Source organism: Ursus americanus, chromosome 24, assembly GCF_024610735.1.
Source record: "Ursus americanus isolate L20-20 chromosome 24, mUrsAme1.1.p, whole genome shotgun sequence".
Classification (NCBI taxonomy): Eukaryota; Metazoa; Chordata; class Mammalia; order Carnivora; family Ursidae; genus Ursus; species Ursus americanus.
In genome coordinates this window covers 6,694,083-6,718,949 of record NC_142150.1, presented here as the reverse complement: position 1 = coordinate 6,718,949, position 24,867 = coordinate 6,694,083, and the positions used below count along the sequence as shown (strand labels likewise).

Sequence of the window (24,867 nt, the reverse complement as noted above, 5' to 3'; positions counted from 1 at the left end):
CTCTGTCAAATAAATAAATAAAATCTTAAAAAAAAAAAAGAAAAATTCTAAGCCCACACTTATTAACACTAAGATTTCATCATTTTGTTTGTGTACATGAAGATAAAGTTTGGTTTGATTTAGGCCAAAAGGGGCAGGTAAAGAGAGCACTAATAATAGGCTGACTTTCGAAGTCTGTGGTACAAACAGGCATGGATCTTTTAATTTTTCAGACACCATTCATCCTTATTTAAAAACTTTTCCCTGAGATTCATATTTTTTGTTGGGAAATAAGATTGTAATGCCTATTCTTTATAATTAATTTACATGCTCAAGTATTCATTTCCTGTAAGAATTTTATGCTTTGTGGTGAAAGAGTATTTTTCTTCTCACTCAGCAAGCTTACTTCCTGTTTCCTTCTAGTGTCTTTTGTTAATAATAATCTAAATGCTTTGGTTCAGATTTTTGTGACCAATACCAGGAAAAGGCAGCATAGAATTTAGAATTGTCGTATGGCAACTTAGGTTTCAGTTAGTAGCTATAAATTTAGCTACTTGGAGCAGATTGCAAAGATTTTAGTAGTGAATCAAATTATTTTCATAGTACTGGCTTTGCAAAGTTCTGTGGGTATTCTTCCTAAAAGTTAACTATATTAACATTATAAACATTTATATCCCCCATTGGCAGAATGTCTATCATTAATTTTAAACAAGAGGGAATCTTTTTTTTTTTTTAAGATTGTATTTATTTTGTGGGGGAGGGGCAGAGGGAGAAGAAAATCCCAGGCACACTCCATGCTGAATTTGGACCATGTCTTGGGGCTTGATCCATTACCCTGAGATCATGACCTGAGCCAAAATCAAGAGTCAGATGCTCAACTGACTGAGCCACCCAGGCGCCCCTAAACAAGAGGGAACACAGAACAAAATGATTTTCGTTGTCTAGCTGGATGTAGTAAACTATTTGAATAGCTTAGTGACGTCTCTTTGTAAAACTGTTTAAAAATTCAAATAAGGAAGTGATTAACTTTGTTCCAAATAGTAACTGATAAATACATATAATACACACACACTCACACACACATACGTAATGCTTAAAGTACATTTATTGAAAATTTGTTATGCAGTCTAATTTCTGGGACAGTATGGCCTGAATCTTGCATCTGAGTAGGTGTAAAGCTTTCCCATATTCTTAAAACTGCTTTACAAAACATACACTGGTAGAGTTTTGCGAATTATTTCAAGCCTTCATCACTTTCCTAATCTACCCTTTCTGCCTCCTCTGGTGCATGACCTTACTACTTTTTTTTTTTAAACTACCGAGGTTAAGACCATTTTCTGCATGCACTTACCCACCTCAGATTTGCCTCTTCTTTCTGGTTTGGATGAAAAGAGAGAGCTATTCATTCACTTTTTTGAAACTTCACTCTTTCAGCTCTTTTCTTGTACTTGTCTCCCCAGGGTATTTTCTACCATTACTCTTTAAAGAAGAATTTGTAGTTACTGCCTTTCCAATCTCTCACCATCCTCCCCTGTTTTTATCATATTGCAGAAGCTTGTTTCTGGTAATATGAATACTAATTGCCAATCTGGTGACCATATTCACTCTTTTACTTCATTTGCAACAGTTGACTACATCTTTCCCTTGAAACTTCTCTTCTGTGGCCCTAGTTAAATCTACTTCCTAGTTTTCCTCCTGTAATCTTTGATTTCTTTTCCTTTGTCTAGCTTCTTTTTTTTTTTTTTTTTAAAGATTTTATTTATTTATTTAACAGAGATAGAGACAGCCAGCGAGAGAGGGAACACAGCAGGGGGAGTGGGAGAGGAAGAAGCAGGCTCATAGTGGAGGAGCCTGATGTGGGGCTCGATCCCATAACGCCGGGATCACGCCCTGAGCCGAAGGCAGACGCTTAACCGCTGTGCCACCCAGGCGCCCCCTTTGTCTAGCTTCTAAACATAGGCATTTCTCCAAGGATTTGCTCTAGTTGTCTTTAATATCTCTTACCTGTACTCTCTTGGTCAGTGCTTAATTTTGAGGCTCCAAGATAGTTGAAAGCTACTGGTCTACACTCTTGCAATGATACGACTCCTTGGTTCTCTGGTTGAGATGCTCTGATGGTTAATTTTATGTGTCCATTTGATTGTACCCTGGGGTGCTCAGACATTTGGTCAAACATTAACCTGGGTTTATCTGTAAGGGTGTTTCTGGATGAGATTAATATTTGAATCAGTAGACTGAGTAAAGGCAGATTGCCCTCCCTAATGTGGGTGGACCTCATCCAACCAGTTGAATGCCTGAATGGAACAAAGCAGCTGACCCTACTTCTAATGGGGGGAAATTCCTCCAGTCTGACCGCCTTTGAGCTGGACATGGGTTTTTTCCTGTCTTTGGACTCCCAACTAAAAACATCAGCTCTTCCTGGGTCTTGACCCTGCTGTACGAAGTTGGGAACTATACCATTGTCTCCGGGGTTTCCAGCTTGCCAACTGACAAATCTTGAGACCTGGCAGCCTCTATAATCACAGGAGCCAATGTCATATAGTAAATCTCTTTACATATGTGTATATATGGGATATTGCACTCTCATTGATCTTGATGGATGCCTACAGCCATTAGCAGAGAGAAATTTCTCAGTAGAAAATTGCAGAAATTAAATATCCTCAAATCTATGCCTTTAGCCCTGGAATAGAATACTTGTAGATGGTAACCAAACAACTACATGAATTTACAAACCTAAAATGTTTACTGGAGAACTCACTATCTTCTCCATATAGACCTCTTCTTTCTTTCGTCTGTATATTAGATAATAGTATTAGCAATTTTTTCTTTTTCTTTTTTTTTTTAAATGTGAATACACACTTTTTTTTTTAAGATTTTATTTATTTATTTGACAGAGAGAGACAGGCAGCAAGAGAGGGAACACAAGCAGGGGGAGCGGGAGAGGAAGAAGCAGGCTCCCAGCGGAGGAGCCTGATGTGGGACTCAATCCCAGAACGCTGGGATCACTCCCTGAGCCAAAGGCAGACGCCTAATGACGGAGCCACCCAGGCACCCCTAGCAATTTTTTCTTATTTGTCTCTTTGATTCGTTGAAAAATATTTGAGGATACAATGTATGGGTTACAGATTAACCACTCACAGACCGAATCCTTAAAGAACTTGGGTTAGAAGGAAGAGACACCGTGTGTGCGTATAACTGCAGTACAACATAGAAAGCCTTGAATGCTGCATAAAGGTTCATGCAACATCAATGGAGGAAAGAGATGATTTGATGCCTAGGTTGTTTGAGTGGAATTTTAAGGGAGGTTTTGGGGGCAAGAGTTGAGGGAATAGGTGTAAAGTGTAAAATGTTAAAAAAAAAATTGGGGGACACCTGGGTGGCTCAGTTGTTAAGCATCTGCCTTTGGCTCAGGTCATGATCCTAGGTCCTGGGATTGAGCCCCACATCGGGCTCCCCGCTAAGGGGGAAGCCTGCTTCTCCTTCTCCCACTCCCCCTGCTTGTGTTCCCTCTCTTGCTGTGTCTCTGTCAAATAAATAAAATATTTAAAAAAAATAAAAATAAAAAATAAAGGCATGTGAGATGGCCTCCTCACTGAGATATCTTTAAAAAAAAAAATTTTTTTTTTTTTTTTTGTCCCAGAAAGGAGAAAAACAAAAAATCTAATGTTAATGTATGAGATGACACCTTGGCAGCTCAACTGTTTTTTACTTTGTAAAAACAAAATAAAAACATTTTTGAGTTAACTTTTCAGGTGTTGTTTTTGTCTTGATGTATGACTAGAGAATTAGTTGTAGTCTATTTCTGTCACTGTCAATTGAAATTTATAACCTTCTTGAAAGGAAAGACTTAATTCATGAAAGGCACTCTGAATAATACAATTTTTTTTGGTTAAAAAAATCTATAAAAAAATTTTAAAAAATCTATAAATGCCACTAAGGAGATTCAAAATATGTTAATAAGTAAAATATGAAAAAGAATTAAAGGAGGAAAGATGATTATTGGGTCAAGCAAAAATACAAGTTTTCTATAGCATTGCTTCTGAAAAGGTCATAATGTTGTTTTTCTCATTGTGTTTTTAAGTTTTTTAGGGAGACTTTTTTGAGAGGTTAGAATGGCAGAGTCATTAAGCATGTGATTCTGAAGCTAGGCTGCCTGGTTTGAAATCCTCACTGATTATATTAGCTATGTGACCTTGTGTTTGTTAATTAACTTCTCTGTGCACCACTTTTTAATTGTAAAATGGGGATTATAACATTACCCACCTGCTAGAGCTTTGTGAGAAATAAATGAAAAATATATACTTGTAAATTTCTTATAGCAGGGCTTGGCATGTAATAAATGCTCAGTAACTGCTAGATTTTTTGGGGTGGTGGTGGTAAAATACACATAACCAAATTTACCATCTTTACCATTTTTAAGTGTACGGTTCAGTGGTATTAAATACATTTACATTGTTGTACAACCATCACCACCATCCATTCCCATAACTTTTCATCTTATAAAACAAACTATACTTATTAATAACTCTCTGTTCTCCCTTTCCCAAATTGAACCAATGATTGGGTGTCTTCTGAACTGGATATAAAGTTCTACAAGAATATAACATTCAATAAAATTAGATTTTTATCTTCAAAGGGCTTTCACATTATGACAAATATAAAACAGGATGTGATGATATGGTGTTTGGTTCAGACTAAGTACTTAGAAGTGGTAGGAGGGGAGAATTGTTTCATGCTGAGTAATCATAAAGAACACTGCAGATGAAGTAACAGTTTTTGACTTGGGTTGTGAGGGCAGGTTAGGAGGAAGGCATTGAACACTAAAACAAAGATTCATAGGATAGTTCAGTTTGTGTTAGGAACAGGATATGATTCAAGCTAATGGAAACATAGAAATCATTTAGGAAGTTCTGGGAAGTGCGATTGGATTAGATTATGGCAAACTTGATATGTCAGACCAGAGAATTTGTAGAAATATCAAATCTCATTTTCAGGGTTATATGGTTTATTTGCTACAGCACTTGTTTCTGTAACACAAATTAACTTGTATAATTGGTTAATATCAACTTGATGTCAGTAAAGTGGAGAAGTGGCATTAATTCAGACATAATCTTTCCAGCATGTAACATTTTAAAACAATCAAGAACAAACTTTCTTACAATTAAAGAGAAAGCCTTAGTAGTGTGAGAAAATATTAAGAAAAACATTGGAAATCCTGCAGAAGTGTTGTCTTCTAGTGAAGATGGTGATTGATTGAGTCGCTTCAAGAATGATTCCATATTCCACATATTAATATTCCATATTAATTTAATATTCCATATTAAACTCTCTGGTAGAGCAGTAAGTGCAGACAAAGAAGCTGTGAAGACCTGTCTCTGCTTTAAGAACTTTCGTGAAGTTGTCTACATCCTAGATTGTATTTTTAACCTCGCTGATATTGGTCTTGACTAGAAGCAAATGCCCTCAAAAATCCATATCACAAAGGAGGAAGCAGGAGTTCCAGGGTTTAAGGCTTCAAAGGATCTAAGACCATAATGCTAGGTGCAAAGTCAAGTGGAGATTTAACTGTGTGTGTATTTTTATAAGGACTTGTTATTTTGGTTGAGGCCTTGATTACAAAGTTACACTGATTTTGAATTGTTTGCTTTAACTCTGTTTTTCCCATGAGCTGTGTTATTTTTAGTTGTGATTTTCTAGAACTCAAGGCTTGTTTTGTGTTTTGTTTTGTTTTGTTTTTTCCCCCTCTTAAATGTGCATATCACATTCTAGGAGAAAGGGCTCTGACACAGTTTAAAAGAAGGAAATTCATAAAGGAATTGTTGCCCTAAATTTTCAGTAATTTTTCTGACAAGGTATTTTTGTGTGCCATGGTCAATGAATTCCATTACAATTCTTGAAATGTATGTACTGTATTCTCATTCACTTAATTTTGAATTGAGAATATTCCAATTTTAATTTAATTAATTTCAGGTTAATTTCAAAGGAAATTTACATTTGAAATTTGTGTCAGACTAAGTATTTTTATGTAATAAGTCAAAACACCTCTAAATGGGGGTGCCTTGGTGGCCCAGTCCGTTAAACATCTCTTGGTTTCAGCTCAGGTTATGGTCTCAGGGTCCTGATATCAAGCCCCGTGTTGGGCTCTGTGCTCAGCATTCAGCATGGAGTCTAACATTCTTTCCCCCTCGCTCTCCCTCCTCCTCTGCTCCCTCGGCCACCCCTCCCAACCCCCCACCTCCCCGCTCAGGCACTTGTGCTCACGCTCGCTCTCAAATAAATAAAATCTCTTTTTAAAAAGACACTTCCAAATGAACTCTGCTGTTTGTCTATGCTTGGGTAGTGAATTTATCTCATTAAAGCATTGCACACAGTTTGATCAGACAATAAACTTTTTTGCATAAGTTTATTAACATGGAAAATGCCTGCTAACTCCTAAAACTCATTCTCTTACGCAAAGAACAAGCTGCTTTCTTGGAATTCGGGGCCAAAGTTGAAAAAATAGAATTCCTGGTTACTAGAGGAGTCCCAAATGGGTTTGATGTTTTCACTTTCTTAAAACAGTGTAGTCCTTTAATTTTATTCAGCTGTTAAGTTTCTGAAGCATTTATTTCAGGAAGATTTTGAATGGAAATATCTTTAGCATTCCATTCTTGTTGACCAGTACAAAGTACAGCCTACTTCTACTTTTGGGCAAGTAAAACCAATGAACTTCAAAGCTTAGCTGGTATTACTTTTACAAAGATAAAAATCTATAATATAAAACTTTGTAACTGGTAGGATTTATTTTCCCTCCATATCTTTGTACATACTTTTGAAAAAATGTGTTTGTGCTATGCTGCTATTTAGCATTTGGGGATCTTTGACTTCTAAAATGAAAACATTTTTTTGGTTACAGAAAGACCCAAATGGGACCAGTAGTTTGTCAACTGGAAGTTCTCTTCTACAAGAAATTGAAGTACAGAATGAGGAAGTGGCAGCTTTTTGTCAGTCCATTACAAAGTAAGGAATTTTTCTTTATAAATTAAAGGTTATTTTTTATTAAATACTTGCTTTTAAAAAGTTCACTTGAAAACAAGCTTAGTACTAATAATTCTAAAATTTTAAAAACTTTAATTATGTTCTCCCTGTGCCTAAAATTTTGAGACCATTAATTAACACATTAACACTAACTGCAGTTGAAACTGTATCCTTACCTGTTTAGTTTGTGAGTATTTAGAAGAAAAAATTGAGGTCAGACAGTTAATTTCACTATTAACCATTGAAAACATGGCTTAAACATATGTAAGTTTTGGTACACTTAGAAAATGCCTGTTTTATTTTTAGAGACTTAATTTGCTGTAAACTTTTTGACTTTCAGAATACAGTCCTTTTTCGTTAAGAGATAGCTTTTACAACAGGAGATTATAGGAGCAAATATATTTTCTGAAGATTAGAATAATGTATTTCTAAAATATTCTTTTTATCTTAAATATGTCTAATACTTCTTATAGATGTGGAAACTGAGACTCAGAGAAGTTGCCTACTAAAATTTACTCAGCTAGCCAGCAGCAGAGAGAGCCAGGTCTCCTTTGCTTCTAATTTCAGTGTGTTTTCTTTCCATTATATCAGGACTTCTGTTGTGGGTGCTAGAAAGCCATCTTAAACTAGCTTAAATCAAGAACAGTATGTATTGGTTCATAAATCCCTACAGCAGAAAGAGGAAGGATGGAGCAGAATTCAGTGACAGCAAGATCTAGTAATTCACAGGCTTGAGTTGATCCCTCCTCCCTTTGGGTTCCCCTTTCCCAGTTCATCCTTTCCTTCTTCCTGCCCTTCCTCCCTGCATGTTGGCTTCATTTTCTACTACTGCATATGCGGTATTGAAGGCAGGGAATATAGCCACTAATAGCTTAGACTTCGTATTCTAATGGTCTTGCTATCAGAGAGGAAAGGGAGTCCTTTCAGCCAGCACCAAATAGAAAAATCCCACGGAAGGAAAGAGTGGAACAACAAACATTGTGGCCAAGGGGTTGAAATCTGTTACCAAAAGAAAGTGTATCACCACTGAGGGATTTATTCTGAATTCAGTATTTTACTCAGTGTGGTCTGCTTTAAGCAAAGCAGTTTGGGGTTCCCAAATCATTTTTGAATATATACATCATTTTAATGTTTCAGGGGCTTATTAACTAGATTTTCTAGACTATTGGTAATATTTTATTAAAATTCTGTCTTTGTTACCTCTTAACTAGCATTTCTTTTCTTCAGAATACCTTAGGGGAGAAAAAAGAAGAAAAAATATCAGTAGAGCCACTTTTTCTTCCCTGCACAGGTTACTTTTAACTGGATTTTTAAAATCCTGTTTTCAGCAGGCATTTAATATAGAAGAGACATTTAGGTGACTTAGTATTCAAATTACATGCATTATAAATTACCTGTGCCTTCATGTCATTATACCATATGTGTGTATGGTTAATAATTTGGAAATACTCTTTTGCCTTAATTGTTTGGAAGTAATTTGTTATGTGTTTATCTAGTTCCTTCAGTTTTCTCCCTAAATAAGCCCTGTATGCTTTCTGTTAGACTGTGTTGAGTGACTATTGCATTTAAGCGTCGCAGGTTGAGAAATTAGGCTGAGAGCTACCTTTTCTCCCCATTTGAATCATAGAGTTATTTACACAGGCTCTGCCACTAAGCTAAAATGATTATTTTTATTTATACACATGCACAATAACTTATGTAATCTGAAATTCCAGATGAACTAAGGAGATAATGACTTCTTTTTGTAATTTTATCTCCATTACTAGAGAGTGATTGCAACAAATATTTCAGAGAAGTAAGAAGCAGAGGTATTTTGAAGCCATGTTCTAGGCTCCTCTCTTCTTCCCCTGTGACTTTGGAGATTGGGGTCAGGAGATGTCCCTTGAAGAAATTAATGGCTCTACTTGTTCAGTATGGTCATTTCTGCACTGGAGTTTTTAAACAAGTATTTATACTCTTACTCCTTAAACTCTTTACTTTTTGAAATCTGAAATGACTCATTTAATCATTTTAACTCAGCTATGAAAGATTTGTCAGGATATTTGTTTACAATTTAGATTACTTGTATAATAGACTGATACATTGCTGGCTCTAAGCCTTTTTTTTTTCTTGTGTGAAATTAGGGAGTTGGACTAGTGATCTCAAGAGTCTCTTAGTTTAAAGGACTATAATGCTGTGATTCAGGACATTTCATCATTACTGCATCTTTCTGGTTTTTATTTCTTGTTTTCTTTCCTTTCCCATTTATCATAATTGACAAAGCTTGCTATATCTGCTAGTTATATAGTTTCAGAGAAAGTTCTTAGAGGCACATTAGGTACCAGAGTTTTTGATGGTTTCTTAGGAGTTAGAATGAGAAACAACACTTTACATTTATCATTTTAAATAGCCTTCTAGTTTTGTTTTTTCCTATATAGTTCAAATCTAGTATTTATATCCTGCAATAGTGTCTTGATCCCTAGGATTCCCTGTATGTTTTCAAGGACTTCACCTCTGCATTTAGGTAATTTTATTCTAAACAATACTGACTTTACTTCCCTAATTTTTATTTTTTACCTTTTAAAGCCCTCATTTTTATCTCTTTTCCTGTCCTGATTTTGCATGATTTGGCTCTGTCTGTACCTAACTTCAGCTCGATTGAGCAGACAGTAGGAAAATAAACTGTAAAGGATTTAAATTTCCTGAACTGTAGAGCCACATTAAACAAGCAAACAAAGGGGCACCTGGGTGGCTCAGTCAGTTGAGCATCTGACTCTTGGTTTCAGCTCAGGTTGTGATCTCTTGGGTTTGGGGATTGAGCCCCACCGAGGGCTCTGTGCTCAGCAGGGATCTGCTTGGGATTCTCTCCTTTGCCCCTCCCCTGCTCATGTACTCTCTCTTGCTCTCTTGTTCTCTCTAAAATAAATAAGCAAATCTTTAAGAAAATAAAATAAAGCCGTTTCTTTGGTGGTGACAAGGAAGTGGAAATTTTAGAGAAAATGAAAATTAGAGTTTAAAAAAGTAATCTTTATAGGTAATTACTTAACATCAAGCTACAATGTATGACTTAGAGTGTCCATAAAAATACGGTTTATTATATTTAAAATAAATAATTCAGCAATTATCAGTTTATTAATTTGCTTTTGTATGTTTAAAAGTTCAGTTACAAACAAAATAATAAAAAAAAATAACCCAACTTTAAGGAATCTGTTACCATCTTAATTTCCCCCCAATTTTGATGAAGCAAACCAAACCATAAGAATAAAAAAAAAATTCAGTTTTATAGAAACAAAATTACTGTTTTTTTCTGGATTATCTTCCAAGCTGTCAAGCCGAGATAGAACTCATTTAAAAAAAAATTCTTTGGGGGGGCGCCTGGGTGGCTCAGTCATTAAGCGTCTGCCTTCGGCTCAGGTCATGATCCTGGGTCCTGGGTTTGCGCCCCGCATTGGGCTCCCTGCTCAGTGGAAAGCCTGCTTCTCCCTCTCCCACTCCCCTGCTTGTGTTCCCTCTCTCATTGTCTCTCTCTCTCTCTGAAATAATAAAATCTTTAAAAAAAATTTTTAAGATTTATTTATTTGAGAGAGGGAAAGAAAGAGCGTTGTGGCGGGGAGGATGAGAGGTGAGGCAGAGGGAGAGCGGGAGAGAGGAGGAGAGAGAGAATCTCAAGCTGACTCCTGCAAGTGCAGAGCAAGGAGCCCGACATGGGGCGTGACCTCACGACGCTGAGATCATGACCTGAGCCAAAACCAAGAATGGGGCGCTCAGCGGACTGTGCCACCCAGGTGCTCCTTACTTAAAATTTTTTTGTGTGGGGGGCGTCTGGGTGGCTCAGTCGTTAAGCGTCTGCCTTCGGCTCAGGGCCTGATCCCAGAATCCTGGGATCGAACCCCACATCACGCTCCTCCCCTGGGAGCCTGCTTCTTCCTCTCCCATTCCCCCTGCCTGTGTTCCCTCTCTCGCTGGCTGTCTCTCTCTCTGTCAAATAAATAAATAGAATCTTTAGAAAAAAAATTTTTTTTATTGTGATAAAATATAATGTGAAATTTACTGTATTAACCAGTTTTACATGTACAAATGTTTGGTATTAAGTACATTCACATTGATGTGTAAAAAAGGGACTCATTTTTTTGAAGGTTTTATTTAAATTCCAGTTAACATATGGTACAATATTAGTTTCAGGTGTACGATATAGTGATTCAGCACTTCCATGTATCACCCGTGCTCATCACAATAAATGCACTCCTTAATCCCCATCACGTATTTAACCCATCCCCTCACTTTGTTCTCTATAGTTAAGAGTCTGTTTCTTGCGGGCACCTGGGTGGCTCAGTCAGTTAAGGATCTGACTCTTGATCTCAGCTCAGGACTGGATCTCAGGGTCGTGAGTTCAAACTCCACTCTGGGCTTCATGCTGGGCATGGAACCTACATAAAGAAAAAAAGTATGTTTCTTGGTTTGCCTTTCTCTCTTCCCCTCTGCCCTTGGCATTTGTTTGTTTCTTAAATTCCACATATGAGTGAAATCGTATGGTATTTGTCTTTTTCTGACTTTTTTCTCTTAGCATAATACTCTCTAGCTCCATCCATGTCATTACAAATGGCAAGCTTTCATTCTTTGTTATGGCTGAGTAATATTTCAATTTGTCTGTGTGTGTGTGTGTGTGTGTGTGTGTGTTTATACACACACATACCATCTCTTCTTTATCCATTCATCACTTAGTGGACACTTGAGCTGTTTCCATAATTTGGCTATTATAGATAATGCTGCTATAAACATTGGGGTTCATGTATTCAAAAAAGGACTCACTTTAAGGAAAGGAAATGAAGGGTTCCCCCCTACCAAATTAAGTTCATTGAATGCAGCTCTTATCACTGGAAATTTTGTCTAATAAATTCCTGAGCTATTTTTCTGAGCTATTATCAGGAATTTCTGATTGTCTTTTCATCATCTTTAAGGATTTCTGAAACTTGAAGCCTTGCTTGGATATAGACGAAATTCTTTAATAGATCACGTATTAGTTAATTATATGATTTGCTGTAAGCATGTATTTTATACTGTAGAAAACAAGAGATTACCTAGTAAATAAGAAAAAGAATCTTAGGCAAGGTCCAATGAGGGTCTTGGCATTACGTTGTGGAGGCGTAAGTTTGACAATCAAATATCTGAAGATATTGTGTCCATGTATAAAGGTGTATTTCCAATAGCAATGTAAGCTTATTACTTGTATTAGTTTTTTTTCTTAAGATTTTATTTATTTGAGAGAGCGAAAGAGAGAGAACACAAGTGATGGGGAGGGCCAGAAGGAGAGGGGAAGCAGACTCCCGGCTGAGCAGGGAGCCCCAATATGGGGCTTGATCCCAGGACCCTGAGATCATGACCTGAGCCAAAGGCAGACGCTTAACCAGCGGAGCCACCCAGACACCCCAACATATGTTAGTTTTTTAAACTTACTTTTCTTCTTTTTAATATTGGATCTTTTGTGGTGCTTAAGACCACAGTGCAGAACTCAAAGATTTTTAAATTCATTTATTTGACAAGATGCTTACAGCGCCTCTATTACGATGTGCTGCTCTGAGTGTTTTATAAACTTAGTTCACATAATTCTCACAACAACCTTATGAAGTTAGTAGTTTGGTAGTATCCTCAGTTTGTGAAAGAGGAAGCTGGAAGCAGATTCAGTAACTTGCCTGTGGTCACATGGCTAGTAAGTAGTAACATCAGGTTGTCTGGCTCTAGAGACTGTGCACAGTTATACTTGCTGCCTCTCCTAACCTTTTTTTTTTTTTTTAAGATTTTATTTATTTATTTATTTGTCAGAGAGAAAGAGCACAAGCAGAGAGAGAGGGAGAAGCAGACTGTCTGCTGAGCAGGGAGCCCAATGCGGGACTCCATCCCAGGACCCTGAGATTATGACCTGACCCAAAGGCAGATGCTTCACCGACTGAGCCACCCAGGGGTCCCAGCAGTTTATTTTTGTTTTTTAAAGATTTTATTTATTTATTTGAGAGAGAGAGCGAGTGAGAGATAGAGCATGAGCAGGGGAGAGAGCAAGCCTGATGCGGGGCTCAATCCCAGTACCCTGGGATCATGACCTGAGTTGAAGGCAGATACTTAACTGACTGAGCCACCCAGGTGTCCCGAGATTTTATTTAAGAGAGTGAGAGTGCTCAAGCAGGGGGAAGAATAGAGGGGAAGGGAGAGGGAGAGGGAAAGAATCTCAAGCATACTCCATGCTCAGCACAGAGCCGGTCGAGGGGCTCAGTCTCAGGACTCTGAGATCATGACCTGAGCCGAAACCAAGAGTCAGACATTTAACCAACTGACCCTCCCAGGTGCCCCTCTCCTGAACCTTTTCTTTTTGTCAACTCAAACTGTTTTATTCTATTCCTATGACTTGATTATTTTAATTTCTACAGAAGCAAATACACAATACTTCAAGCCTTCATTCCAGTTATATTCCTATGAAAAGCAGACAGGAGAATTGGATCTTGTCTTCTAACCTCCAGAAAAAAGTCAGTTAAAGGAAGGCTACGAGTTTAAATAAGGCATCGAATTTTCCTTTGTTTTCTGATAACAGAAGTGCTGTCTGGAGTAGAGCCATATGTACCATACTCATGTATTTCAATTTAAACTATGTTGTTTCTGTGAATACCTTCACAGGCAATTCTTGCCATTCCCTAAGTTTTAGAAATCACTTTGAGAGAATAAAGGCCTATAGCAGTGTAAAAACTGATAATGATTTTTTATCACTACGCTTCGATTTTTTATCACAACCCCCTTCCCCCAAAATGTGGGGAAAGGGCCCTAAGAAAAAGATTTTTAAAAGACAACGAACTTTTTATCCCTCTCGCAATTGCAGTTGAGGGTTACTTTGCCTATATTCTCAGTGGATTCATTAAAAGTGTACATTTTGTATAATTATACTGTATAGCTAAAAAATCTGAAGCAGAAAACCTCATTTAATGCCTTGTATCCAGTGTGTGTCTGGTTAATGTTGATAATGTTACCACAGATATCCTGGCAGTACTTAATCTCTTTTCTTGGATTCCTTTTATCTAAAAGGCAAATGCTGGTATTTGGAGCTTGACTGGGGTCCATTCATTACAGTTCTCATGAGCTGTTCTAGAATTGAACAAAGACACAGAATTGAATGGCTGTAAGCATGCAGAGTTTTGTTTAGGGCTCTCAAATGCAGCTTTAAAAAAAATTAATTTCTTCTTGTGAACAGATTGAAGACCAACTTTCCATATACCAACCACTGGACAAATCCAGGCTATTTGTTAAGTCCAGTTACAGTACAAAGAAACATATGTGGAGAAAATGCTAGCGTGAAGGTCTCCATTGAAATTGAAGGATTTCAACTGCCAGTTACTTTTACATGTGATGGTAGGTTTGTAGTTCCCCAGCTATCTTGTTTTGCTCTGATTAGGGAGAAATGTTTAAAGTGTTAATTTTAATCAATCTTGACCCTGTTATCATTAGGTATCCTTTTAAAAAAATTTGTAGGGTGTGTGTGTGTGTGTGTGTGGTAAAATACTTAACATTCATTAGTTACCCTTTGCAAAAAGTTGACATTCATTTGGATAATTTTCAGGTTAGGACTAGTGGGAAATTAGTTTACCTTTATTACTGCATATTTCTCTAAAAAATGCTGAGTAATTTTGGTTAATTGGTGGCTCTTGCCCAAGGTCCCAAAGCATGAGATTGAAAGGCTAATTATAGTCCAATTCTTTTTTTTTTTCTTTTTTTCATTTTATGGCAAGAAGAATGCTTATTTATAAAGAACTGTCAGTGAAATTGAAATTCCAGGTATCTTGCTAAGCTCCTCTGAGGAGAAGATCATTCTCCTTTGGTTCTAACTCTCTCTTCCAAATTTGGGATGGATATCCTTTCTAGAAATGTATCCTAAAGTCTGTAGGAAATTTTTTGTCATAGTTTATTGATTTTCATGATGTATATTGTTTTAATGGGATTCCAACAGTAGAATAAGAGCCTATATTTCTACAGTACTTTGGCCTAAAAATGACGCCATTTTTTTCTGTAGTGGTTACGACTAGGAATATGTCCAATATTTGGATACTTTTTCGTAGCTTTGCACTTTTCAAGGCTCTTTGAAAAAAATATGAATCTGAAACAAAAATGTTAGCCAACTATAACAGTCATTCTTTTAGTTTCTAAAGGAAGAACTATTCTTATAAAACGTACTTTAAATTTTGATTGGGGAATTATTTAAAACCCATATGTTGTAAGAATTACTACTACAATTGAAGTAAAGAAAGGTCAATAGGCCCCTTAATAGAAATAGTAAGCGTTGATGACAAATGTTTTAATTTGTATCAAAGCTTGACTTGATGTATCAAGATAATGATTATTTTTCGAGAAAGTATCTCAAATACGTGTAGTTTGGTTCTTCATAAATGTGCACATTTACAATGTCCATCTCTGTTAAGAAACTTAACCATATTATGGTAGAAGTGTGTCCAAATGGTAAATGTTACCATACAATTGACTATTCAGGAATGTACCCCACTGCATTAGATATTTTATGGCCTTTTTTGCCAGGCTGTTGATTTTCGTGAAGTCTGAACTTAATACTTGTCTTCTAAATTGAACATAGGAACTCTAAGTATAGAAATAGATTACTTTAAAAGGTTACTTTAATTTTTAATTTGTTGTAATCTTAGTATCCAGCTATTGTCAAGAATGATAATTGAACAATACTTCCTACTTGCTATGTTTTTATTCTTCATTAGAAAATTTATCAGGAACATGTCAAACATTTAAAAAGGTGATTTTTTCCCCCTTTATGATTTGGTTTAAATCATTTTTTGCTAGATACTGCTAAATGTCAACCTTTTTGGAGGAGTCTGTAATAGGGAGTTGGCTTTCTTAGCTTAGATCTGCCCTATCTAATACAGTAACCACTAGCCCCATGTGGCTATTGAGTACTGGAAATGTGGCTAATACAGAGTGAGATGGGCCATACGTGTAAAATACACAGTGGATTTCAAAGACCCAATTTGAAAAGAAATAAGATGTGTCATTGGTAATTTTAAAATGCTGGTTATGTGTTGCAATGACATTTTGGATTTATTCGGTTAAATAAAACATGTTGAAATTAGCTTGACCTGTTTCTACTTTTTTCAATCTGGCTAGTGGAAAATCTTAAATTCTGTATGTGACCTACATTATATTTCTATTGTATAGTGCTCTCTTAAATGATAAGAATTACATTCTCAGCAAGCGTATAGAATTAAGTGAGCAAAATGAAAATGATGCCTCTTTTACAGTGAGTTCTACTGTAGAAATCATTATAATGCAAGCCCTTTGCTGGGTACATGATGACTTGAATCAAGTAGATGTTGGCAGCTATGTTCTGAAAGTTTGTGGTCAAGAGGAAGTACTGCAAAAGTAAGTATTCATTTAACAACTGAGCAACATCTTCAGAAATTTAATTTTAAGGGGTTAAATTAGAAAAATTTCAAGTTAAATTTGTAATCCAAGAATACGTTGGGTCCTGTTTAATTGATTCATTGGATCAATAAGCTTATATGGAGATAATACTTTGTTTTAAGGCGTGTTTAAGACAGTGGAGATTATCAGACATAATTAAGACGTAGTATTGCCCTTAAGCTTATAGTCCTAAATGGGAAGAACGGTGGGTAATTGGTTGATAAGTGAATTTAATGGCTTTTTTCTTTCTGCTAAGAGGCGATAGTCACATCATATTAGACCCCATTTTCCTTTTGTAGCATGTAATATTACTTTTCACACAGTGGTCAGTTGTGACTTCCTTTTAGTTGCCTGAAATATCATTATAATTTTTTTCTGAATTTTAGTCCATTTATTTTATGAATTTCATTATTTTAAGTTACCTGAAATGCCCTGCCCTTATATTTCTTATTTTTTCATCTTCATCTTCTTTCTTCTGTGCTGTGACTCTTCTCATGTAGAATTATTCTTTTATATAAGTGCCCACACTTGGTTAAAAAACTATCTCTACATTTTACCATTTTCTTCAATTTCTGATGCCGATACAAGTTATACTTTACTCTTACCTCTATTATAATTTCTAGTTTGAAAATAACATTGATGAGGGGCGCCTGGGTGGCACAGCGGTTAAGCGTCTGCCTTCGGCTCAGGGCGTGATCCCGGCATTATGGGATCGAGTCCCACATCAGGCTCCTCTGCTGGGAGCCTGCTTCTTCCTCTCCCACTCCCCCTGCTTGTGCTCCCTCTCTCGCTGGCTGTCTCTATCTCTGTCAAATAAATAAATAAAATCTTAAAAAAAAAAAATAACATTGATGAATAATTAATGTATTTTAATAGTAATCATTGCCTTGGAAGTCATGAATATATTCAAAACTGCCGAAAATGGGACACAGAGATTAAACTGCAACTTTTGACCTTCAACGCAATGTGCCAAAATCTGGCCCGAACAGTAAGTATGTGCCTTATAACTGAATTGCATTTGGTTGAATCTGTGTAATTCTGTAATTAGCCAATTTGGAATTTGTACATTCTCCAAGATTTCTGGGTTGGACTGGTGAATGGATTGGAATGATGAACTAATTCTATCCACAACAAGGGTTTTCAGCAGATGGGGGGAACTTTTCAATCATGGAGTCTTAGGTAGCATACTAGTCTGAGCTGGAGGCATATTTGAAAATCAAAGTGGAGGAAATAGAAGTTTGATTTGTAATGGTTTTACACAAGAATGAAAACATTGGGGTCAAAGAGAAAGGAGGAAGGAGGAAAGATTTTGAATACTAAATATAATTTGGGGGAAGAAAAGATCCACATTGATTTTTGCATCATACTGAGAAAAATACATTATTCTGCACCAAAGGAAAACTTCTCTTTTTAAAATACAGTACTTTCTTTTGATGTTAAAGCAAATTAAAATGCAGGAAATTAGGCTGTTTTATTACCATATGAACACTTGATAAATTTTAATCTTTAAAGAGAATTATTCTTCATTTGGTAGAACTTTGGATGGAAAAATAGCAGTCATTTCTACTTTATTTTCTTAGGTTTTGCTCCTGTGTTTCATAGTTTTTGTTTCATTTTGGTGAAAACTATTTCATGAAATTGAGTACATTTTAGCAATCTTTAGTGACTTCTCTTCAGTTTCTTAAGGAATGATGTTTTTGAGTATATTTGCATAGTAAAGACTTATGGTAGAAGAGACTGGTATCTTGTTTATGGGGGGTAAGGCTGGAGGAAATCTGATTATCATTAGAAAAATAATGCAGACATTCAGATGCTTTCTTCCACATCTGATCCAACCCCACCTATTTTCATTTAGCTGTTAGCCATCTTTAAAAGTATTTTGTTTTGGGACTCCTGGGTGGGTCAGTCGGTTAAGCGTCTGCCTTCAGCTCAGGTCATGATTCCAGGGTCCCGGGATCAAGCCCTACATCAGGCTCCCTGCTCAGCGGGGAGTGTGCTTCTCTCTCTCACTCTCCCTCTGCCTCTCCCCCAGCTCGTGCACTCCCTCTCTCTCTCTCTCAAATAAATAAATAAAATCTTGAAAAAATAATAAAAATTAAAAAAATAAAAGTTTTGTTTTTTAAAGCTCTCTATTCCTTATAAAACAGAAGTAGTTATTACTTTAGCAGCTACTTATATTATTTCTGAACTTAAAAGCATTAAAACAAATTTTTCAGAATATTGATTTGCTTTTTTTCCTGTCTCAGTTATAAATAGCATTTAATTCTGATAATATTTTAGCCTCTGTTCTGAAAAATCACTTTAGTTTCAAGAATTTATCATACACTTAACCATATTTAATTTGGCAATAGAAAGACCAAAGAATGGATTTTATTTTTTTGCTAAAAATGTGTGTATACGTATGTTTTTTTAGGCAGAAGATGATAAAACACCTGTGGATTTAAACAAATACCTGCATCAAATGGAAAAACCTTATAAAGAAGTCATGACAAGGTGTGGCATCTAAAGCATTAATTCCAGATTTTCAGACTTTGCTTTTGGATGTGAATAACCTTTATTTTGGTGAATAAAACTGTCATTTGTGTATGGTATCCTTCAGTCACAGTAACTGTTCTTTATTTCAGATACCCTGTTGAAGAACTTTTAGATTCTTACCACAACCAAGTGGAACTGGCTCTTCAAATTGAAGTAAGTCTTCATTCACATTTTGGCATGATGACTTAAGGATTCTTGTCTTTGTTCTATCTTAAATATTAGTGTGGTGTTGGAGGAAATATTCTAGAAGGATGATTTAAACTATTCTTGCTGTTGATGTTTGGTGACTTGTGACCCATCTTGTTAACCAAAATTCTCAGTGTTGCGTGAGTCAGCACTTCACCTCATTTCAGCTTTATTACTAAGAGGACACTTCAGTTTAATTCAGAAAGCATTAACTGAATGTTTACTATATGCTAGGTGCCGGAGTTATGAAAATGAAAGACCTAGTCCCCACTTACCAAGAACTTAAAACTAGTGATGGATTTAAACAAAATTTCAACATAGTGTAGTAAACGTAGTATAGAGGTATGCATTGCATTCTTTGGGAGATCAAAGAAGGGCACTTCTTCCAACTTGAGAGTTCATGGAAAGCCTCTAAGAAGGGAGTTTGCCTGAGCCAAATCAACTGTATGGGTTAGCTAGAAGATAGTTGGGAAGGGCATGTGAACAAAAGCACAGGTGTGATACATATGTGGAAATATATGCGCTTCTGTAATAGAGTACAGAGTGTGACAGGAGGATTAGGAGAGGACACTGCAGATAACCAGATATAAGTTACCACTTTACAGTCCATGTTAACTTTTACTCTGTTCTCTAGATTAGAGGGCCATATCCAGTCCACTTTCTATCTTTGTAAATAATTTTTGGAACACAGCCACACCCATTAGTTTACATATTTTCTGTGACTGCATTTGTGCTCTAACGCTAGAGTTGAGTAGTTGGGACAGATACTGTATGTTCTGCAAAGCCTAAACTATTTATATTTGCTATTTGCTGACCCCTGCTCTAGCCATTTAAGGCATTTTTAGTTGAGGGTAGTGGGTGGGATGGGGTGGGTGATTTGTTTAGTCCTAAGCTTTGAAATCACTCTGGCCATACTGTGGAAGTTAGATTTAGTTCTATCAGGATTGGTTTTAGGGAGACTACTTAGGAAGGTTTTTTATAGTAGTCCAAGTGAAAGATAATGAGTGTGCCAAGTCAAGAAGGAGGGGAACATTTAGGAGATAAAATTGTTAAGATTTTGGTAAGTAATGAGATGTAAGAGAAGAAATAGTGTAGGATGACTCTCAAATTTCTAGAATGACTCTCAGTTTTTCAAATACATTCTTGTCAGCATATAAACATATTCATTTATTCAATGAATATTTGCTGAATATCTCCTCATTGTGAGGACTGTTGTAGGTGCTGAGGATATGGTAGCGAACAAATGAAACTATAATCCCAGCTCTTAGTTTACACTCTAGTTGGATGAGACAGACAATAAAACTAGCAAAACATATGCTACATCAGGTGGTAAGCACTACAGAGAAAAATAAAGGAGGGTAATGTTGCAGTTTCAACATTTGTATTCAGAGAAGGCCTCATCAAGAAGACAAATTTGATCAAAGAACTGGAGGAGAAAAAGAAGTTATCTGGTTATCAGGGGAGCAGGAGGGTGCCTAGTATATGTAAGGTCTGTCTTTCTAGCTAGGATAGAGTGAGGAAGGGGGGAGAGAATGGAAACAAATCAGTTAGGAAGATGTTTGCTAGCTGCAGAGGGTGGGTATGGGGAGAGAGGGGTTGGAGAAGGAGAAACCAGGAGAGGAACAGATTTGGGTGGAAGATATGGAACTTAATTTTGGACTTTATGTTTGTGATGACTTTTATTCACCTTTTTTTTTTTTAAAGATTTTATTTATTTATTTGACAGAGGCAGCAAGAGAGGGAACACAAGCAGGGGGAGTGGGAGAGGGAGAAGCAGGCTTTCCCGCTGAGCAGGGAGCCCGATGTGGAGCTCAATCCCAGAATGCTGGGATCATGAACTGAGCTGAAGGCAGACACTTAACGACTGAGCCACCCAGGCGCCCTGATTTTTATTCACCTTAATAGCAATGTTAAATAGGCAGAGCCGGATGCAGGGCTTGATCTCACAACCCTGAGATCATGACCTGAGCCAAAGTCAATAGTCAGACAAAGTCAAGAATTGGACGTTTAACCCACTGAGCCACCCAGGTGCCCCTTTGTTCTCTTTACTTTTAATGCTCTTCCCCCAGATGTTTGCATGGCTTACCCTTCACTTTATTAAGGTCTGCACTCAAATGTCTTATCACAGATGTCTTCATGGCCGTCTTAACTAAAATAGTGACTAAAAAATAAAATTATTAAAATAGTGACTATCATTTATTACCCACATCTTTTTACAACTATTGTGATATAATTTATATACCATAAAATGTATCCATTGGATGTATATAATTCAATGATTTCTTTTAGTAAATGCATAGAGTTGTATAATTATCCCACAGTGTAGTTCTTTAGAAAGTTTCCATCACTTCCAGAAGTTTCCATTTGCTACTTTGCAGTCATTCCCCATTCCCAGACCCACCCCCAGATAACACCTGATCTGGTTCCTGTCTTGATAGATTTGCCTTTAATGGAGATTTCATGTAAATGGAATCATACCTTGTGGAACCTTTTACATCTGATTTTTTTTTCATATACCATACTGTTTTTAAGCTCTGTCCATGTTGTATATAAGTTGTAGTGTGTATCCACAGTTTGTTACTTTTTTTACTGCTAAATACTTCCATTGTATGGATATACCATGTTTTGTTTATCACCAAATAATGGACATTTTGACAGTTTAGTTTTTAGTTATTATGAGTAATGCTGCTATAAACATTCACAAATAAGTCTTTATGTCAATGTACATTTTAATTTAGGTTTTAGGGGAGGTCAGGAAGTTGCAGAAGTTTTGATTCCTGCTGGCCTTAATTTTCTAGAGATAAGGTGTTAATTTATTTTACTAAAATGAAGTTAGGGTAGCAGCAAAGGTTTTGAGCCAAGGAATAATGGTTTTGCTTCATATTCTGAGAAGAATGGGAAAGAAAACTGACCAAGAACAAGTAAAAGGAATTTTTTTTTTTAAGATTTTATTTATTTATTTGACAGAGCGCGAAAGGGAACACAAGCAAGGGGAGTGCGAGAGGGAGAAGCAGGCTTCACGCTTAACAGGGAGCCCGGTATGGGGCTCGATCCCAGGACACTGGGATCATGACCTGAGCCGAAGGCAGACGCTTAACAGCTGAGCCACGCAGGTGCCCCAAGTAAAAGGAATATTAAGTGGCCTGCAGATTCCTGCTGAAATTAAGGAATGTTGAATCTGTATAGCTCTAAGATTTTCTTTGAAAGTATTCAGCTACCTGGTAGAAGAAGCAGAGAATAGAATCTGAGCTCAAGGACTTCGTTTAGTCAGAATGAATGTGTGGGAACAAAGGAGATTGTGATCAGAGTATGATATTGTAGTTAAGATTCTGATAGGGTATAGTTTTAGGATTGAAGATGCTATGAATTTTTTACATGGATATTTATATAACTGAGGCTTATTATAGGATATAGGGTAGAAAGTCAGGTGAATATCCAGACCAAAAATAGATCGTACTGTGGGGGAAATGACCACATGTCATTTATAACGCAGATCAGGCCATCAGAGGCCAACTTAGAAGACACAAAGTACAGTAGTATAACAGGGAAATTTAAAGAGTCATTAGTTAGTAAAAGGTAGTTAATTACTATAAAGGGTAAAAGAGGATTCTAAAGCAGGGTTTGGCATATTGTTGCTTGAATGCTAAATCTGGCCTATTGCCTATTTTTTTAAATAAAGTTTTATTAGAACACAGCTGTGTTTATTGGTTCATGTATTATCTGTATCTGTTTTATACCATAATAGCAGAATTGAATTGTGACAGAGACTGTGTGGCCCACAAATCCTAAAACATTTATTCTCTGGCCTTTAAAAAGTTTGCCAGTCATGCTCTGAGGGGTCCAGAAGTAATAGGTATGAAAAAGTAACTATCAACTCTAGGTTGAGGAACAATGAATAGTGAAGGAATTCTAAGGACTTAAAATAGAACCTAACCTCAGGCTGAAATCCAGCCTCTTCTAAGAGGGTTTGGCTGTCACAGGACCACATAGGTTGCCTATAGCAAAGAAACTTGATAGAGTTGTTAGATTGGGAGACCGTGGCGGAGGGGGGGGGTTGCAGCTGGAGCTGGTCTTTGAGGATTTCGGGATCCAATGCTCAAGTAAAAAATGGAGGACTAGAACCCTGACGAGAAGTGGCTTCATGCTGCTGTTGCATGAGTGTCCCTTCAGTGCCCTCTACTGACAAAATCTAACATTGGGTCAGCTGGCAAAGGAGAAATGCTTATAGGTCTAGCTTCAGTATCACAAAGTAGAGCAAGGAAGGGTGGATTTGGAATTGGTAGACAATAAATTGACAACTGGCACATAAAAAATGATGGGGAACTGGAAAGGTTTTTGCATGAAGGTGTAGAAGTAAAAGTAAGCAGAAATATAAGTTATGTAAGCAAAAATGGGGAGCGAGAAAACAGATTGTCAGGTCCTGAGGACTGGAGGGTAATTGGGTATTTGAGAAAATGAGGTGGTTTTACTTAAGCATGAAGTACAGGGAGAATTTAGTTTATGGTTGCCAAGCCTCAGGGGTGGAAAAGTTTAAATTTTTAAGGGATGGTACAGTACTAAGTTCTAACAGTACTTGGCATATAAGTTTGGCATAAGTGTTTAATGAATTCATTATGTAAGAATGTTTCTTAATGAGATATATACTTTTTAAATATTCTCATCTGGTAAATGATTTTATAATATATTTGTACATGTGTACTTTTGAATCGTGGTGAAATTAACTATGGTTAAATACTGTGGAGGGATTGTCCTCAAGGAAGGTTTTTCATCAGACAAAACTTAAAAAGTGATGGTTGTACAGATATAAACAATGCTTAAAAGTTGACTTATGTCTCATAACTGTTGCCCATGAGTATGTGACCAACCTCTGAAGAACTTTGTTTTTGATACCAGATTTTTGGCAGGCAGGATTGGTGTTTTTAATGTGGAACTTAATCCCAAATGAGAGTAAAAAATAACCCCAGTTTTTTCAGTGACCTAGTAATTTGTTAATTTATTATTCTAATATGAAATTAATGGCATTTGCGTATGAATAATTGTCTCAGGCAAAGTGAAAAATCAATTTTTCCTATTCGAAATAATGTAGATAATTGAAAAGGTTATCTTGTTTCTTTTTCATCACAAAAGAGCAAAGGATATCTGTTCTTAAGCACATCTAAAATGTCTAGTTTCTGACTTTATCTCTGAAACAGATCCTTTAAATTCTACACACTTATGTTTATTTTACTTTTTATTTTTAAAGAACCAGCACCGAGCAGTAGATCAAGTAATTAAAGCTGTAAGAAAAATCTGTAGCGCTTTAGATGGTGTAGAGACTCTTGCCATTACAGAATCAGTAAAGAAGCTAAAGAGAGCAGTTAATCTTCCGAGGAGTAAAAGTGCTGATGTGAGTATTCTTTTGGTAATTAGCATTTTGTTAAATGCAAATATGTATTTCAGTGAATATCACTTAAACTAGGAGATTTTTGCTTCTTCCAGACAAAGTGTTACCATTTTAACCTTGGCTTTCACTTTTGAGTTGATTTGGTCACTAATTTGGCAAAGTTGGGAATTCCTAAGACTGCTTTGGAAGAGCTTTGTGAGGGTTGATATTGTCAAGCTGTGAACCTTTTATGTGTGGAGGAGGAATTGTGGCATAAACAAGTTGGCTGGAGGGTTCAAGGTGGATACTGAGCTTCAAAACCTGTGTGGTAATAGTTACCATTTGTCCTTCTG

The 24,867-nt window shown here is 36.5% G+C and overlaps 1 protein-coding gene across 3 annotated transcripts in view; it reads left to right on the top strand.

The window, feature by feature from the left end:
- The window catches only part of PIK3C2A (phosphatidylinositol-4-phosphate 3-kinase catalytic subunit type 2 alpha), a 102,882-nt gene that overhangs the window by 31,780 nt on the left and 46,235 nt on the right, over nucleotides 1-24,867 (top strand). For all 3 annotated transcript variants that reach the window (XM_045796594.2, XM_045796592.2, XM_045796591.2), the window contains exons 3-9: nucleotides 6,875-6,978; nucleotides 14,207-14,364; nucleotides 16,269-16,389; nucleotides 17,308-17,419; nucleotides 18,845-18,924; nucleotides 19,056-19,119; nucleotides 24,395-24,538. In XM_045796594.2, the coding sequence (XP_045652550.2) occupies nucleotides 6,875-6,978; nucleotides 14,207-14,364; nucleotides 16,269-16,389; nucleotides 17,308-17,419; nucleotides 18,845-18,924; nucleotides 19,056-19,119; nucleotides 24,395-24,538 (783 nt within the window). The remainder of the gene's footprint in view (nucleotides 1-6,874; nucleotides 6,979-14,206; nucleotides 14,365-16,268; nucleotides 16,390-17,307; nucleotides 17,420-18,844; nucleotides 18,925-19,055; nucleotides 19,120-24,394; nucleotides 24,539-24,867) is intronic.